Source organism: Borostomias antarcticus (assembly GCF_949987555.1).
Source record: "Borostomias antarcticus genome assembly, chromosome: 8".
NCBI lineage: Eukaryota > Metazoa > Chordata > Actinopteri > Stomiiformes > Stomiidae > Borostomias > Borostomias antarcticus.
Genome location: NC_140241.1, coordinates 5,796,142 through 5,812,405, shown reverse-complemented (window position 1 = coordinate 5,812,405; position 16,264 = coordinate 5,796,142). Strand labels below are relative to the sequence as shown.

Sequence of the window (16,264 nt, the reverse complement as noted above, 5' to 3'; positions counted from 1 at the left end):
AAATGTAGCCTAAGTGTAGTCAAAGTGAAATGTTGCTGCCGACTCTGATTATGCTCAATAACAGATAGACTCCAATACTCAATTTACAAATTATACATTTACAAATTATAACAAATTATAAATTAAACAATAGGTTAAGTACTATGTATGGATATGAACAAATAAATAAATAAATACACACTACACTATGTCCTAGATTGAGTCATGTTAGTGCGGTATCCCTGACCATAGCAGAGAGAACAGTCCATTTCCTGGGTGGCTGGGGTCTTTCAGGATCTTGTTGGCCTTGGTCCTCAAGGTGGGGGAGTGGCCTAGCCTGGTACGACCATCCCGTTCTCGCGAGCTCACATTCTGTTTCACGGAGCGAATCAGTGAGCTCACTAGATCGGGATGGTCATACCAGGCTAGGAGTGGCCCCCCCAAGGTACGTTAGGCTGACCATACCACTCTCTGTAGGGCCTTGCGATCACATGAATCACATGATGTTTCTTGGATCAGCCATTCATTCACTCGTCGGATTCTGTCAAGAGCACCCATTCAAGTGGAACGGGTTTTTAATCTTAAACAACAAGATTGCCGACTCTTTTAAGAGTTTGTCCTAGCGGTTTCTGATATTAATGGGAAGCATCTTTGGTAAGCACCTCTTGTTGGCTTCTCCTACGTTCTCCTAGTCCCATATTCATAGTTCAGCCATTCATTGGTCGAATAAGAGCACCCATTGAAGTGGGACAGATCTTAATCTAAGAACTAGGGCTGGTGTCTCCTATAGGCGGAGTAGGCAAATGCCTAGGGCCTCCAGCCTCGCAAAACTTTTTTCTTATTTTTAACTATAAAAAGTGTTAACGTTCTAACTGGATACAGTATGTGCCAGTGATACTAAAACCCAGATTTCCGGGAGGCCCCCCTCTCCCCCAGTAATAGAGTGATCTGATTGGCTGAGGCCCCAACCGAATGTGATACTCAAGTGCATCATTGCTGCTGATGATAACCTAAAGTGATGGCCTAACGTTACATGATGATGGAATGATGGTGCCTCAGTCAGTATATTGCTTGGTGGTGGGTAGGGCTTATTTCAAAATGGGGCCTCCACAGAAAATTTTGCTTAGGGCCTCAAAAAGTCTAGAGCCGGCCCTGCTAACAACCCTGATTGTCGACACTTTAAATAATTTGTCCAAGCATTTCATGTAGTAGGCCTACTCTATAAAATATTAGGCTAAGCCTACACACAGAAATGAAGAGGTGTGGTGTGGTTTTGTTAGGGAAGATAGACCAAATCTTTTAAAAGCTTCTGTCATCTTTCTACTTTTCTAGAACACAGGTATGGGAACAGATCCAGCCCAGATACCGTGTTCTCAGACCTACTGCTGAGGGAGAGCACAGAGAGCATCCCTCAATCATACGGACGGTGGGGAAACCTTTGTCTCTCAGTGGGATCAGCTCTGTTATCCTGGGCTTAACAATCAGCCCTCACTCTTAAACAAAGAGCAATGACTGGATTATATCATCATCACCTCCAGTATTTATCGACAACTTTCATAAGCTTCTTGCCTCCATCAGTTGAATGCACCTGACCTAGTTTTTCTGTAAGTATGCACTTTGCTTGTGTTTGTTTCTCTTCTAGACATGATGACCTTTGGTGATGTCCATGTTACTGTCCTTCATTCCAGTGCTTTTCAACATCCATGGATGACACAGATTCTCTGTATCAACTGTGATCTGGACATAATGCTGCATGCAACTGCTTTAGTGTGGAAGAACAAGCCGTGTCATTTAACCACACGGCACTGTTGTTGCTTCTGTTTCATATACTGTAAACCAGTGACTTCAAAACAACTTTGGATGGTCTGTGTGTGTGTGCATGTTTTTGTTATAGCACAACACTAACGTACCTAACTAATCAACTGATGAATCTTCAGTTGGACACTTACAGTATGTAGGCCTATTGCACCAGTACTTGTTTTGAGTTTGACACCAAAATCTACTGTAAGTAATCATTAAGTGTCAAGAGTATGTTCAAACATGGCTTTTTATAGGTATCGGTCCCATCCCTACATATCCCAGAGGGAAGCAAAAAAAGCAGTTTCACCTGGAGGCCAGAAAAGTGAGCTGTAAAAATTCTTCCCTGACCTCTCTCAACGAGACGATTGAGCAAGCTCCTGGAAAATGTTTGTCTATTGGCCAAGAACATATACAGAGCAGTGAACATGTGGCTAAATACTTCATAAGAGAGGCATGACTAACAGTAGAGTGCACAAATAGTTACAGAGAGGTTGCCTACATGGTAGGCCATTATGTGGTAGTTATCACTGTAGTCTCTAATATGCTATTTAAGTAAATCATATCACAAAGCACTGTAAGCACTTAAGAAGGCTCATAGAGGGGGTTCTCCGGGACCTGTTACAGGGTGGCCTGCAGGATACAGGGGGTGTCCACAGGATCTGTTTAGAATATAAGAGGGAGAGACACTAGGAAGGAGGGAGGAGGACAGGATTAGTGGCTGTACTGGACATCCACAACCGACACAGGGGTATCTATCGGACTCAGGGTGGTCTGCGGGTGACAGTGGGGCATCCACTGGACCTGGTTAGAAGGTAGGAGGGAGAGAGAGATGAATGGGACAAGTGAGAGATTAAAAATACAAAAGATTTGCAGGAAAATATTTAAACGGGAGGGCAGCGGGAGAGAAGGGAAAAATAAGGGAGAATCCCGGGGAAAACGGGAGGGTTGACTGGTATGTATTTTATCCACATTGAAACCGGTTTCTGAACCGATGTTGTATTGTTCACAATCATTTAACGCCCGGGGCTGGCCAGGCTACTGTCACATGGCAGTCCTTCTTCTTCTTCTGTTGTTTAATGGCGGTTGGCAAACAACTTATGGTGTGCATTACCGCCACCTACTGAAAAGGAGTGTGGATCCGAATGGGGTCCATCATTCTATGACAACTACACTGCTACTATACATCCTCTGAAATAGCCCTGTATTTTAAAAAAGGAGAAAAGTACCCTGTACCCCACATGACGAGAATTCATACTCATCACCTCTTCATATGTAAACCTAATGCGTTCCCTTTGCATTCCCTAATGTATTCCCATGTCTTACTGTCTCCACCTTGTCCCTACAATACTCACACATACCAGTGTCATGTTTCCCTACATTTGTGCCCCAATCTCATTTGTGAAATTATATTTTCTTCTTTCTTGCTCCTGCTAGTACTCCTCAGCTCCCCTACTTGCCTTTGGATGTCATAAAGATGCCTCCCTTTAGTATCCCTAACCCACTGACATTGCCACTTCCTTTTAATTTCTGTTTTGATTATACTTTTAATCTCAGCCTTGCTGTAATTAACTGTCACATTTACTTCTGATCACATGGCTGTTCAGTGATCACTGCCCTATGTCGCCCCCTACTGGACATATTAGGTATAGCCTATTACATGAATCACCTGATCTATCTTGGATCAGTGCCATTCAGCGGTGGTGTCAAGAGCATCAATTCAAGTGGAACAGGTTGTTAATCTAAAAAACCCAGACTGCCGACTCTTTGTCCTTGCAGTTTCTGAAAATGGAAAGCAGATCTTTGGGAAGCACGTCTTGTCTGCCTCCCGCACGTTCCCTTAGCCCCGCCTCTTACGCCTCTGGGTTTGAACCAACCCTTCCTACTAGTGGGGTCCTTTCATTCCAACCCGTTTTATCAAACCTATATGGAGCATGATAAGGAGGTGTGAAAGACTGACGGAGAACTTCAGGTAAAGTAAAAATAAATAAATGTAACGGTATTTTCCTTAGTAACTCCTCACTACCCAGTTCTGTGTCATGATACAAGATTCAGAGAACGGTGGGCTAAGTGCTAGCGAGTTACACCACATGCTTGAATGTAGAAGCTAGCTAATTCAGCTAGCACTAGCTAGCTAACGTGGTGTGGCTAACGTTATCACTACACTAACGTTACCAGCTTTAGACTAGTGGCACTACTAATACTAGTACTATTACTACTACAGCAGCAGCAGCTAGTAATACTACCACACACCCAATTAGCTAAGTCATTATATTTCCATTTCCATTTGACATCCCGCTAGCTTAGTAGTCACGTTAATGTTGACGTTAGTAATAGCTACTAGTTTCTATCTTCTCTAGCTGCTGTCAGGATCACACTGGTGAGTTTGAGACTTGACCAAAAGTTAACTTGTACTAGTACTGCTTAGCTAACCCAGCCCAGGTATTCTTATTAAACTGTTATTAAAACTGTAGAAAGCCAGGATGGATAGATAGAAGATAGATAAACAGATAGATTAGATATTAGCTAAGTTAAGTTAGAGCTAGCTATCGGCAATGTAGCAGGATAACGTTTGCTACTGTAAACCCCGTTTGTAGCCAGCTAGGTTAGAGGACGCCACTGTCACCCGAGAGAGGAGGATAAATGGTGCATTTTTTGTGTTACCAATCTTGAGACCCGTGGATCCTATCGTCTCAGCTGCCATCCCACTGCTCCCTGCTCGCTGCTTATTATATCCGGTGGAGTTATGGTGCGTTCGTTTGTGGTCGGAGGTGGCAAGTCGCAAGTGGCAAAATACCTACCTCCGACCTGTGTGCATTCAGATATATACCATTATATCACAGTTACCTAGTTATATCTATATACCATTATATCACAGTTACCTAGTTATATCTTTATACCATTATATCAGTTACCTAGTTATATCTATATACCATTATATCACAGTTACCTAGTTATATCTATATACCATTATATCACAGTTACCTAGTTATATCTATATACCATTATATCACAGTTACCTAGTTATATCTATATACCATTATATCACAGTTACCTAGTTATATCTATATACCATTATATCAGTTACCTAGTTATATCTATATACCATTATATCACAGTTACCTAGTTATATCTATATACCATTATATCAGTTACCTAGTTATATCTATATACCATTATATCACAGTTACCTAGTTATATCTATATACCATTATATCAGTTACCTAGTTATATCTATATACCATTATATCACAGTTACCTAGTTATATCTATATACCATTATATCACAGTTACCTAGTTATATCTATATACCATTATATCAGTTACCTAGTTATATCTATATACCATTATATCACAGTTACCTAGTTATATCTATATACCATTATATCAGTTACCTAGTTATATCTATATACCATTATATCACAGTTACCTAGTTATATCTATATACCATTATATCACAGTTACCTAGTTATATCTATATACCATTATATCAGTTACCTAGTTATATCTATATACCATTATATCAGTTACCTAGTTATATCTATATACCATTATATCAGTTACCTAGTTATATCTATATACCATTATATCAGTTACCTAGTTATATCTATATACCATTATATCACAGTTACCTAGTTATATCTATATACCATTATATCACAGTTACCTAGTTATATCTATATACCATTATATCAGTTACCTAGTTATATCTATATACCATTATATCACAGTTACCTAGTTATATCTATATACCATTATATCAGTTACCTAGTTATATCTATTTACCATTATATCACAGTTACCTAGTTATATCTATATACCATTATATCAGTTACCTAGTTATATCTATATACCATTATATCACAGTTACCTAGTTATATCTATATACCATTATATCACAGTTACCTAGTTATATCTAGTGCATTCGAGCAACTGGGGGCTGAGAAACGTATCCGAATTTGCGACGAGGAAGTGCGAGTTCATGCGGTGTTTTATTTAATAATTCCTAGTAGCAAGTCGCAATTTGCCACCTCCCAGTTATAAACGAACGCACCATTAATCACAAACGGCGTGATTGAAGGTGCCTCTTCTCATTGTGCTGTTATCATTAACCGGACAGAGTAAGGCGTAGAGGCCTGTCAAGAGCTGGGTTCGGATGTTTTAAGGAACCCACGTATCCAGTATAACATACTATAAGGCAAACAAATACAAAATGTTGTATTAAGAAAAGCTACGATGAATGTGTCGACCGCAATTCCACCAGTTACCCCTTGACACGGTCGTTTTAGAAAAGCTTTGCAATTAGGGCAGGTTTACCAATGCGAGAGACTTTGCTGTCGTGCAAGTCTACGCACTTAATGACCTTTTGTGCAATGGATATGTTATTCAATAACAGTGGTTCTAGCCTTTTTTAATCACTTGGTTTTAATAATGAGGAGACATTGTGTTGCCAGTTAGAATGCATGCATAGTTAGTGATGAGAGCCAAGGAAAGACACAATTGGGTAGAGTCTAGCAGTTTACTATACTAATAAGTCACTCTTTTTGTAGGTTCCTCTTATATCACCATTTTTGGTTAATACAGTAATACACTTTTTTTCCCTCTCGATCTCTTCAGGTTCTTCCGTGTCCCAGGGCAACTGATGAGAGTTGTATAGTAGACGGTTCTAGAGCATTGTGCTGTGCTGGATAGGAGCAAAATTCACAGGTGAGCTTTAGGATGTATGTTAACAGGTCATGTTACATGTTCCTTATTAGTAATGATGTCACTTCCTCCTCTTGAAAGACACAGGCAACTGGATTAAACAGAGTTCCACACATATTGTTTTAATAATTAAGCTTTTACAGGTGAAAAAAATGTATAGACTGGGAATGCTGCCCTTGCCTGCCCAGTTCCCACAGAGAGAGAGAAAGAGACGCTTTTGCTCTGTTTGGAGAGTGTGTTTATACATGGCGTCCCAGGGGCCTCATAATGTTTAACTTCCATAACCTTTACCCGGCAGGAGGGAAACTCATCCTTTTGTAGTTCGATGGCCCTCTTTGCCACGTTCTCAATTCATGCGCTCTCACTGGGTAAATATGGCCACTCAAAGCATAGAGACAAACTCTGAAGTGGTATTACTGGCTGATTCTTCTGTACCAAACGTGCAAGTTGCAAAGATCTGTCCAGAGTGAATTTCTAGTCCTCCAGGTGGGGATGGACAGTGTTGACCCTGTTCCGAGCTGTAGAAACAATGACGGTGGCCATTGCCAAGTCAGGCTCAGGTACCTCAGAGTGTCTACGTGGCCGAGGCCCATGTTCTCTCATCAAAGAGTTGCATTACCATTGGACGGGGCGCTGAAGTTCTTTTTACCTTCTACGGTTCTTCTAATTCTGGAGTTATCTTCAATGATATAACATCATTCAAGTGTTTTGTATCATATTACATATTTTTGTTTTTCCCAATAAGTTCTGTATGAAGAGCAGGGACAACTGCTAGCTGTGAAAACGATCAGGCTTATATCTTTTTTTCTATGGTACTGTGCTTAGTGTTGATGTGAGAGAGATCTCTGAGTGGAACGATTCATTGTTGTAGTTGTAGCTTGCTTGTTACTGCTATGGAAATGAGCAGCGGTCACAGTGAATTGGTCCATTGAGTGCCTGTCCAGTCTGTGACATGCTGGATTCATTATTACCACATTTGTGACCTTGTTATGGCTCTTACACCCAGCATCCCAACTGACGGTGCTGTCTACATCCATTCAAAGTGCAGCGTAGCAACGTAGCAGCGTAGCAAAATGCAGCGTGTTTGAGTGTTTTAGTGAAGTGGCGCTAATCACACAGGATCACTATATTACAGTGACAGTCCACTATGTAAATGAAGGCCAACTGAGACAGACACATCGACCCAGGCAGTGTATGAATCCCGAAGTGGTAAAGTAGTATCGATAAAACTATGAAGTTGTGCAATAGTCAAGGTGTTTTCTTCTCTTTTTTTCACTGGGGCAAGTGCAATGTGGGTTGTGTGCAATAGTCTACGTATGTGCAATGTGTTGTGTTGTGTACTGTATGTGCAATGTGTTGTGTATGTACAATGTGTTGTGAGTAATATGTGTAATGTGTTTTGTATGTGCAATATGTTGTGGACAACGTGTTGTGTGTAGTATATGTATGTGAGACATGTGATGTGTTGTCCTCCTCTGTTTCTATGTATAGAGTTGATTTGTGCAGCAAACGAGTCCAAGACAAATTTCCCTGAGGGGACAATAAAGTATATTCTATTCTATTCTATTCTATCAATAAGTATCGGTATCAATAAGCAGCATCGGTATCGATAAAATCCTAACGATGCGAGTGTAGGTTAATGGCTGGCTGGGTGTGTTTCCCCCCTACAGCCATGCAGCAAGTGCTGGACAACCTGAGAGACCTGCCCCAGGTCACGGGCACCAAAGACATCGACCTCATCTTCCTCAGAGGCATCATGGAGAGCCCCATTGTCCGCTCCCTAGCAAAGGTAACACACGCACACACGCAGACACGAGAGTGTCCCAAGTACACGTTCCTCTAACGACCGTCGTTAGTCGGTAGCTTCGGTAGGCGGGAGTAAGACCGGATATCTCCTGCGTGTGATCCTCTCTGGAAATGTTCCGCTGTAAATGTCGTGTCACACACCCGCTTCACACATCTGAGATCTGTGTTACGGGCTGTTTACGCGCGCTGTCGTTGAATTCGCTGATTTACACCGTCCTCTCTGGTTCACAAAGGCTCACAAAGACAGGCATGGATGTTCAAAGACGAAGGTGGAAGGGCAACTTCTTCCCGCACGCAGGGTGAACGGTTAACAGCTGCGTCTATGTTTAAACGCAGACGGCGACATCATTCATCATTGGGGGTCTCGGATGCCGATCGATAGGGGCGGCGATGTAAGAGAACCGGCGTCTCCGTAGGTTTTGCTCACGCGCTGATCTCTCTACTGTCGCTCCGAAGGCCCACGAGCGTCTGGAGGACGTGAAGCTGGAGGCGGTCGGGGACAACAACCTGCAGCTGGTGACGGAGATCTTGGACTCTCTGAACGGGCTGGAGGGCCGCGACGCCGGTGCTGCAGAGCTGTCCAGAATTCTCCAGGGACCCCACTTTCAGGTATCCCACCATTCATTGTGTTCCTCACATGCACACACACCCGCGTAGGGCTGGGTTTAAAAAAATCGATTCTGAATCAAATGATTCAGAATCGATTCATGAATCCCAAAATTGATCTTTTATTGAATGAATGAATGAATGAATGAAGGAATGAATAGTTCATTCATTCATTCAATGATTCATTCATTCATTCATTTTTGGAAATCAGTATCCATACCCAGGCCTAGTATTGATGTGTTGCATAACTTGGCAATCATGTAATTAAGGTTACAGCTGAAAAGGTTTTAGTAACACTAACCGAATCGATATCGAATCGAATTGAATCGTGATAATCGATTCCGAACCTTGTGAATCGGAATCGAATCGATTCTTGAAATTCGACTTGATACCCAGCCCTACACCCGCGCACACATGGGATTAATGTTGCATGAATAGGCAAACACACGCTTAACATGTACGCACAAGGCACTCTGTTCAGGCAGTCATTCCGCTGAATGGAAGAAAGCGTTTCGAGCTTTTCGTGTGCAGTGGATGTTGGAGACTTTTACCGTAGTATCATATTATGCATTCAGAAGTGCCCATTACCTGGCCATGCTCCTGGAACCCGCCCTCTAAACCATTTATTTTGTGTGTTTATGTCTGGCCAATGAGAGGGGTCTGTGCCTTGTCCAATAGGAGTCCGAGTTGTGTTGATCTATTGGGGGTATAAGAGCCTGTATCTCAGTGCCTGTGTGAACATTCAGATCCACGGATGCGCAGTGCTCTCGGAGCTAGATGCTAAGTATGTTTTGGCTGCTGTGGTGAGACCAGAATTGTTTTGTTTTCTCCTTTTGTGACAGATTGTGATGGTTTGTATTTATTCTCTATCTAAAAACGACGAGTGTGTTATTTGCTCAGTGGTTGCTAATGAAAGCAATTAGGTTGTATTATGTTACAGTTTCCTATCTTAAGATGCTGATTGATAGTGACATTTGAGTTTGATAATGTGGTGTGTTGTCCTAACTGCAGGTTCCCTCTCTCCCTCTCTCTTTCTCTCCAAAGTCTTTGATAGAGGCCCACGACAAGGTGGCTACTAAGTGCTATGAGATGCCACACTCTGAGGTGAACAATTATGCCATGGTAACTGGCACGCCCGTGCCAGCTGACGCCATCAGGATGATCGGAATCCAGAAGAAAGTGGGCGAGCCCCTGGTGAGAAAAGGAGGATCTCCACGTGTTCTTACCAGTCTTCCAAAAATCCTCGTCCGAAGCAAAAGCTGTAGATGTAGAACTGCCAAAGCTAACTAGTATTTCAAGGAAGCAATTAGTCATTGTGTTTCATACTGTATGTTCAGGTTACGCACAGTCCACGGTTCCGGTTCCATCCGTAGCAAGCGGAGAGAGAGGGTCATACGACACCGGGCCTCTGTGATTTATGAGGTGGGGATGTGTTTGATCACACCCTCTCTCACCCCCCCACCCCCCCTCTCCCTCCCCCCCCCCCCTTCCCAGGGCGTGACGTTCCGGGTGGAGCGCGGCGACCTGGTGATCGCGCGGATCCTCCACGGCAGCATGATCGACAGGCAGGGCATGCTCCACGCCGGCGACGTCATCCGGGAGGTGAACGGACGCGAGGTGGGCAGCGACCCCAAAGAGCTGCAGGAGCTGCTGAGAGACGCCCACGGCAGCGTCACGCTCAAGATCCTGCCGAGCTACAGGGACACGCCGGCACCGCCGCGGGTGAGAGAGACGTCGTCGTCATCCGTCCGGTTTGTATCGAGACGATAGCCTCGTGGGAAAACCCGCTCCTGAATGCCTTCAAGCTGCGCGGGGGGTGGTGGGGGGGGTGTGGTGTGTTAATGTGAATTATTGTTCTGTTTATGTGAATTATTGTATGCGTGGCTGTGAGACCCGTATGTCCACGGTCCAGTCGTCCCATGGTCTTACCTGTCAAGGGTGTGGGTGAAAGCCTCTTGACCTGGTGCTAACCCAGAATGCCAAGCGTCTGAAACCGAGCCTGGGGAAAGCCCTATTAATAACACAAGATCGCCTATCTGGGGCAAGGAGGAGGAGTGCCTCTGGCAGCAACCCCCCCTCCCCCCCACCCTCCCTTAGGAGACCCTCTGACCTAGCTACCGTACCTTCAATCCTCACACACACTCACAGGTGTCCTACATACAGAGCCACACACTCCATTTAGCATCTGGTTGGCTGCACTATGCAGGGTACGGTCAGACGGTGGCTTTAGAATCAGCGGATAGGGGACATGGATGACGTTCCTTCCGTGGATTCTTCTCCGTAGGGGTTTGGTCGTCGTGTCGGTTCGTACAGACGATCACACGTCTCTTTTCTTTTCTCACCCGATTGCCGTCTTTTCTCCTCAGATCTACCTGAAGCCACATTTCAAGTACAACCCAGCCACAGACAACCTGATCCCCTGTAAGGAGGCGGGCCTTGCTTTCTCCAAGGGAGACATCCTCCACGTCGTCAACAAGGAGGACCCCAACTGGTGGCAGGTGAGCAGCGCAGCTAGCCTCCAGAGGAGCAATGGGCATTATGCCGACTGAATCCAGGCGCCACTTCGGACTGAACGGTATCCGTGGCTTGTCTTTGACACGATGCTCTCACCTTCCCAGGCGTCCAACATCGTAGGAGGAGCCACGGGACTGATCCCCAGTCAGTTCTTAGAGGAGAAGAGGAAAGCCTTTGTGCGGAGAGACTGGGACGACTCGGGTACAGTGATAAGAGCGCGCTGTCCTCTGCAGTCACGTACACACAGCCTCGTCACCTCAGATGAACTTGGGTTTTTCCTGTTTATTCAGTAACGAAAAGAACCTGCCCAATAACCCAACCTTTCAGTTCATAAACCTGTAGGCACTCAGAAAAGATGTGTTACGCCCAGGCTACACAGCTGCCGTTGAGCGTTGCGTCAGCGCCGCGTTGCATCAACAATTGGGAACGTTGCTGTTGTAATCAATGAAAGGTGCTACACCGCCCACGTCGCGTCAGCGTTGAGTTGCGTCCGATGTCGATTGCGTCCGATGGCCATAGTAAAAATTCGGGGAGATTTGATTTGACGGCGAACGCATGCGTCCACTCACATTATTTATTAAACTTCGGGTTCATTTCAAGAGCATAGAGCAACTTGTAGGCTATGCCTACACTACTACTTACATTGACAATAAACTTTTTTCCACTGAGAGCGGGCACTGCCTTTCCACTTTTAAAAAGGGCTTTGAATTACAACTATAGGCTACGGTTATAATAATAATATTGTCTACAACATTTGTACCTAGATCCGACCTCGGGTAGGCTGTAGTGATTTGGAGGTGATTCTGCGGGGACTGCCTTTCACTTCATTGAAAAAGGCTTTACAGACTACGGTTATAATTATAGCTACAACCTGCACAGTCCGACCTGCATATAGTAATTGAGGTTTTCTGAACTGTAATAGGCAAGAGATATAGTAGAACGTGAGGCTAACCGCAGATGGTGTAGCTTGTATACCGCAACGTTTGACGTGATGGCGGCTGTGTAGCCTGGGTGTTAGTGCCCCCTGGTGGACTAATGATGAATCCTATATTTTTTACAGGTATTCTCTGTGGGACACTCACTGGAAAGAGGAAGAAAAAGAAAATGATGTACCTGACTGCAAAGAATGCAGGTGTGTACACTGGCCAGCATTTGATCTGGCCCTCTAAACAGCACTAATGGGTCAAGTTTCTTATGTCCTATGTGAAGGTGTGACTATTAAGAGCAAACTAAGCTAAGGGTCCAGCCTGTCTGTGTCCCTGACCAGAGTTTGACCGGCACGAGATGCAGATCTATGAGGAGGTGACCAAGATGCCGCCCTTCCAGAGAAAAACGCTGGTTCTGATTGGTGCCCAGGGGGTGGGCCGGCGGAGCCTGAAGAACAGACTCATCGTCATCAACCCCCTGCGTTACGGCACTACTGTCCCCTGTGAGTGGCCCCTCTGAAAAGAGTGACACAGCCGCGCCCCTCAATCCCCTAATTTGTCCATTTTGCAAGGCAGCGTTAGCTAGCCCATAACGTTACACAGCTAAGTTAGCTCGGTGGCAGCTGCTGCTAGTTAACGTTATGACGTTTTCGCACAATACATTCATGCCTGCGGGGGGAGGCTCTCTCTACACTATCCACAAATTTAGTATACATCTCTCCCATTATTTATTACGATCGAGCATTTTTGTCCTTTTTTTTTTCTTTCTTTTTTCTAACCATCCCTCCGTGGCTCCCCTGAATTTCTTTGGGGCCCCCCAGGGGAGGCCCGCCTCACAGTTTGGGAATGCCTGGACTAGAGCCATTCTCTTGATTAATGACCAGTGCTCTTCTGCCCCGCCCTCCAGTCACGTCCCGGCCCCCCAGGGAGGAGGAGACGGACGGTCAGTCGTACTGCTTCGCGTCGCGGGCGGAGATGGAGAGGGACGTGAAGGCCAGCCGCTACCTGGAGCACGGAGAGTACGACGGCAACCTCTACGGCACCAAGATCGACTCCATCCACGAGGTGGTGGCCGCCGGCCGCACCTGCATCCTGGACGTCAACCCCCAGGTAAGACGAGCACACACAGCTTCAGGGGCGTCATGCAACCCAAAAAACCGAGGGGGCATGAGATGGCGAAGCACGCTTGCGTGCAAGGCGTCAATAGCGCGCGCAAAATGTTAGTGTTTTTTTGTGCATTTTTGCAGTTTAAAATCAGGACACAGCACACTACCAGTTGCCACTCAAGCGGTGTGAAATTAAACTTACCAGTAGCGTTCTTTCAAGGACTTTCAAAATAAAAGTAAGGGAAAACAAATCTACTTTTTTTTACTCACTTGGCATTGGTCCGAATGATATACTGTATACTGAAGTATGAAGTATATTGAATCTGATATACTGAATACCCTAATATTTGAAGGACCTGTTCATCAGTTAAGGACAACCTTAATCTAAATGTATGCAAGCAGACCATGAAAACGTGTTTATCTGAGACGAGGCGAGGGGGGTGCTTCCAGGTCCAGTGTTCATTTGGAAGAAACCAAATCCACTGGAAAAGAGGGTGTTTGGCTTTTTGAAAGAGGTTATGGTGGCTTTTTGAGGTGGTCTATGACATAATTAAAATAATACATTCAGCTCAGTAGAGAAAATAATAATAGCTCCGCATTGTAAAATGTAATGGTAAACAAACAATAACAGAAATGTAAAAAAAAAACCACAAAAAAAAACCCCAAATCTGAGGGGGCAAGTGCCCCCCTCAAGTTCTATAGACATGACGCCTCTGCACAGCTTTGTGAAAGACTTGGGAGAACCAAGTTGACCTTGACCAGATTTTATTGCCTTATGCAATAAGTACTACAGGTACATTAGGAATCTTGTCCTTGTGAGAGTCTTGATGCTGGTTAATGTTTTGTTTGCTGGTCTTTCTTTTCGTCCCCAGGCACTGAAAGTGTTGAAGACTGCAGAGTTTATGCCCTACGTGGTTTTTATCGCTGCTCCAGAGCTGGACACGCTACGAGCGATGCACAAAGCTGTGGTGGACGCAGGACTCACCACCAAGTTGCTCACGGTCAGTTTCTCTCCAACTCATTGAGTGATTCACTGTGCTGTCCATTTGGTTGCGGTTCCTTTCTGGATAACTGAGGGAAGAGGGGTTCCCCGTCTCTGTTCTCCAGGAGACCGACCTGAAGAAGACTGTGGATGAGAGTGTGAGGATCCGTCGGTCCTATAGTCACTACTTTGACCTGACCATCGTCAACGACAACCTGGACAAGGCCTTTGAGAAGCTGCAGGAGGCGGTGGAGCAGCTCACCCTGGAGCCCCAGTGGGTGCCGGTCAGCTGGGTGTACTGAGCCGCGCTGCTGCTACTGCCCCCTGCTGGACACACACTGCACCAAGCGCAGGGCCCTGGAAGAGGCGAGGGAGAGGAGGGAGAGGGACATACATGCACATGGACTTGGTCGGTACCTCTCCTAGGCTGTGGATCCCTGGCTTGGCCTGCTCTGAACTGCCACGTGCCCCTCTGTACGCTATGCAACTCTGCTCACAATACACAGGAAGTGTACTTATTTATTTAAATGTTTTCTTTTGTAACTGTAATATCTTTCTAATAATACAGATTGAAAAGAAACCAGAACCATGCAGTAAAGGAGTTTTAAGAGATGTTTCATTTTATTGCTGTTATACCCAACAATTACATGTAATTTTAGGACAATATCATGAGGTGGTTTATTTATTCTTGAAAAGCTGGAGAGGGCTTCCTTTAGTAGGACCGCTCCAGTGTGTTACTCTGTTTACAGTGCTATGCATCGTACGGTATTTCATCTCATTGTCGCACTACATTTTGACCCCTCCATGTAAAATATCTTAACTTTTCGGTAACCAAGTCCCCTTTGCGCCTTCAGAACTGTATCCTGATACATGTTCAGTTATCCTTGAGATCTAACTTTACAATGAAGGGCTGAGAAAGGGAAATAGGCATATCAAAACACATTACCTTGTTTTTGTCATTTCTAGGAGAGGAAAAAAAAGTAACTATAGGCTTACGTTTTCCCTTTTAATGCTCTTGGTGTTGCTAGATTTGTGACTTAACTGTCATTAATTTCATTGTATTGACATGTCTACAATTTCGTTCAGTACTGAGTATAAGTTCATGTTTTCACTGTTATCCCAGTCTGTATGGTGCTGTGTTTGGGAAAACAATTTCCAGAATGACAGGGTACTGCATCTCAGTGAACCATCCCTTCTGATGTGACATTACTGAAACGAAACAGTTTTTAACAAATAGCCATATGTACTCAAACTATATATTTTACAATTATAACAGTGAAAAACATGTATTTTCAGATGTGCCAAATAAACTGGTGTTTTTTTAATGACTTGCACATTATTTAAGTATTTCTTCCCCCATGATCACTTGATAAAGCTCTTATTTTCAGATCTCAGAATATAATATTCCTCTAACATTACACTTCAGTGCTCCACAACCAGTAGTGTACAAATCCATGTAGTAATCAGATTGGCATCATTTAATGGTAAACATGTGATGATGGATTAATAATACAAACAGCTGTAAAGTCCAATAATCAGGTTTGATCATAGATCATGTGAGAAAAGGAACCGACATTTTCTAATCCTTTTCTTCAAATGCCATCGGCTCCATGCACTCTGCTCTTTCAGCCTGCCCACCAATGTTAAATCTGCTGACTAATCAGGCAGTGATTTTTGACTAACCTCCCTTTTGATGGCCAAATAACTAGTTCGTACTGTCATTTTTTTTCCAGCTGAGGAACGTCGCTAAAATTAGGTCCTCTGTATCTTTTACAGATCTGGAAAGTTGTCATCCATGCTTTTATTTCCTTGTTTAGATTACTGTAACTCCCTGTCCTCAGGGC

General features: G+C 44.2%; 1 protein-coding gene across 1 annotated transcript; it reads left to right on the top strand.

The window, feature by feature from the left end:
* Positions 1–3,687: 3,687 nt before the first annotated feature.
* On the top strand, positions 3,688–15,655 carry pals2a (protein associated with LIN7 2, MAGUK p55 family member a). Its single transcript, XM_084442328.1, has 13 exons — positions 3,688–3,748; positions 6,394–6,483; positions 8,151–8,269; positions 8,743–8,895; positions 9,937–10,086; positions 10,387–10,614; positions 11,259–11,390; positions 11,511–11,607; positions 12,467–12,538; positions 12,674–12,835; positions 13,240–13,442; positions 14,311–14,439; positions 14,546–15,655. Exons 3-13 carry the CDS (start codon positions 8,153–8,155, stop codon positions 14,720–14,722), a joined length of 1,620 nt encoding a protein of 539 aa, XP_084298454.1. The 5' UTR covers positions 3,688–3,748; positions 6,394–6,483; positions 8,151–8,152; the 3' UTR covers positions 14,723–15,655.
* Positions 15,656–16,264: the final 609 nt, after the last annotated feature.